This window comes from Mandrillus leucophaeus, unplaced genomic scaffold (genome assembly GCF_000951045.1).
Source record: "Mandrillus leucophaeus isolate KB7577 unplaced genomic scaffold, Mleu.le_1.0 Scaffold134, whole genome shotgun sequence".
Lineage (NCBI taxonomy): Eukaryota > Metazoa > Chordata > Mammalia > Primates > Cercopithecidae > Mandrillus > Mandrillus leucophaeus.
Window position 1 is genome coordinate 3,996,089 of NW_012101299.1, and position 1,553 is coordinate 3,997,641.

The 1,553-nt window shown below is 56.1% G+C and overlaps 1 protein-coding gene across 1 annotated transcript in view; it reads right to left on the reverse strand.

The window, feature by feature from the left end:
• The window catches only part of MNX1 (motor neuron and pancreas homeobox 1), a 23,304-nt gene extending 23,144 nt beyond the window's left edge, over window positions 1-160 (reverse strand). The window contains exon 1 of the mRNA XM_011973093.1: window positions 31-160. Coding sequence (XP_011828483.1) covers window positions 31-160 — 130 coding nt within the window. The remainder of the gene's footprint in view (window positions 1-30) is intronic.
• Between the last annotated feature and the right edge of the window lie 1,393 nt (window positions 161-1,553).

Below are 1,553 nucleotides of genomic sequence, written 5' to 3' on the forward strand. Positions count from 1 at the left end.
GCGGCGGCCCAAGACCCGCTCCCGAGACACCTGGCCCCCTCCGGACTTGGTTGGTCCCTGGAGCCAGCTGCGCGCGTCCTTTCCGGCCTCCTTGTCGGCGCTGGCGTGGGTCCACGTCTGCCTCGCGGAGCACGGTGGTTCCACGCTCCTGAGCGCCCATGCTGAGCGCAGACCTGGCCGATTTGCGAGGCGACGGCAGCGCACTGAAGACCGTGTGTTTCCCAAGCCCTCCCTGCTCCCGGGTCTCCAGGGCGCAGCAGGGGAGGGTTTTGTCCCCGTGGCCAAAGCTCTGCAGGTCGAACCTTATCTGCACTGGGAAGGCCCCGCATTTTCAGGTGTGTGCGCGGGGACGTGGGGGTGTAAACGCGCATGTGAGTGTGAGTTTGGCCTCCACGAGTCCTCGCTGGGAGCCCCTGCCACAGTCAAGGCGGAGACGGCAGATATGGGCGCCCTGGCCTGCAGGACCAAAGTCGGCTTGCAGACGTCGCCCACGTGCTTGCTCAGTGGAGCGGGTCCTCGGTGGCAAAGCTCTTCCTCGCTGCCGAGGGATGCCCGTGGGCTTGCGGGAGTCGAGGCCCACACACCTCGGCCCTGAAAAACCCGTAGGGCCCGTCATCCTTCGGAAGCCCTGCCGCTGCGACCCCCGGCCAGTCCCCGGGCAGGAGCGGGGAAAGACGGTCTCCTGCTGCCGGGGCCTCCTGGGAAGTGGAGAGGAAAGGGCTTCCCGTGAGTGACTGAGGCACGGAGTGAGCACCCAGATCTCACCCCTCCCCCACACGCACACTTCAAATATTTACAGTAAAACCACTTCCAAGGGCGTTTTTGAAGCTGAAAGAATCAACACAGGGGTCGGGAAGTCAAGCGGCATCAACACCAGGCTTTGTCAATAGCGCCATTAGACCCAGTTATCTTCCCCAGCAAGCGTGAGAACCGGGAGGGAGTTCCAGGTTCCAGGGCTTCCTATGCAGGTGAGAGGTGAATAAAGGACCGGAAGGGGCTGTGGAGAGGGGAGAGAGCCAAAGAGAAACTCAGTGCCAGGTAAACTTCAAAATTAGCAGGCCAGGTTGCTACCAGAGGGATTTTTAAAAAGGCAAATAGAGAGACCTTGCCACTTCTCTTCAAAAGGCTTTTTGCCTAGGCGAGAGTTGATGACAGTGACTTTGTTGGCGTGAGTGATATCTTTTTCATTATAACACAGGGTAGTTCCCAGATGCACAGGACTGGTTGGAAGGTTAGGAGGATGGCAATGGATGAATAACAGCAACTTGGAGTAAATGTGATCTAGCTTTGCAGAGCGACCACTGGGAAAAAGAAATCACCGGCATTCACACGGAGTTTGTCGTGCCTTTAGATGTCTTTGTGGTGACAGAAATGCACTTCTGCCTCCAAGTGGAGAGAGGGAAACACTCGCATTTCTTGAACACCTACTATGTGCTACGCGCTTTCTAGAATTCTCTTCCTTGATCTTCACTCTGACACTAGAAGGAAGATTTTTATCATCTCCATTTTCTTTTCTTTTCTTTTTTTCTTTCTTTCTTTCTTTCTTTTCTTTT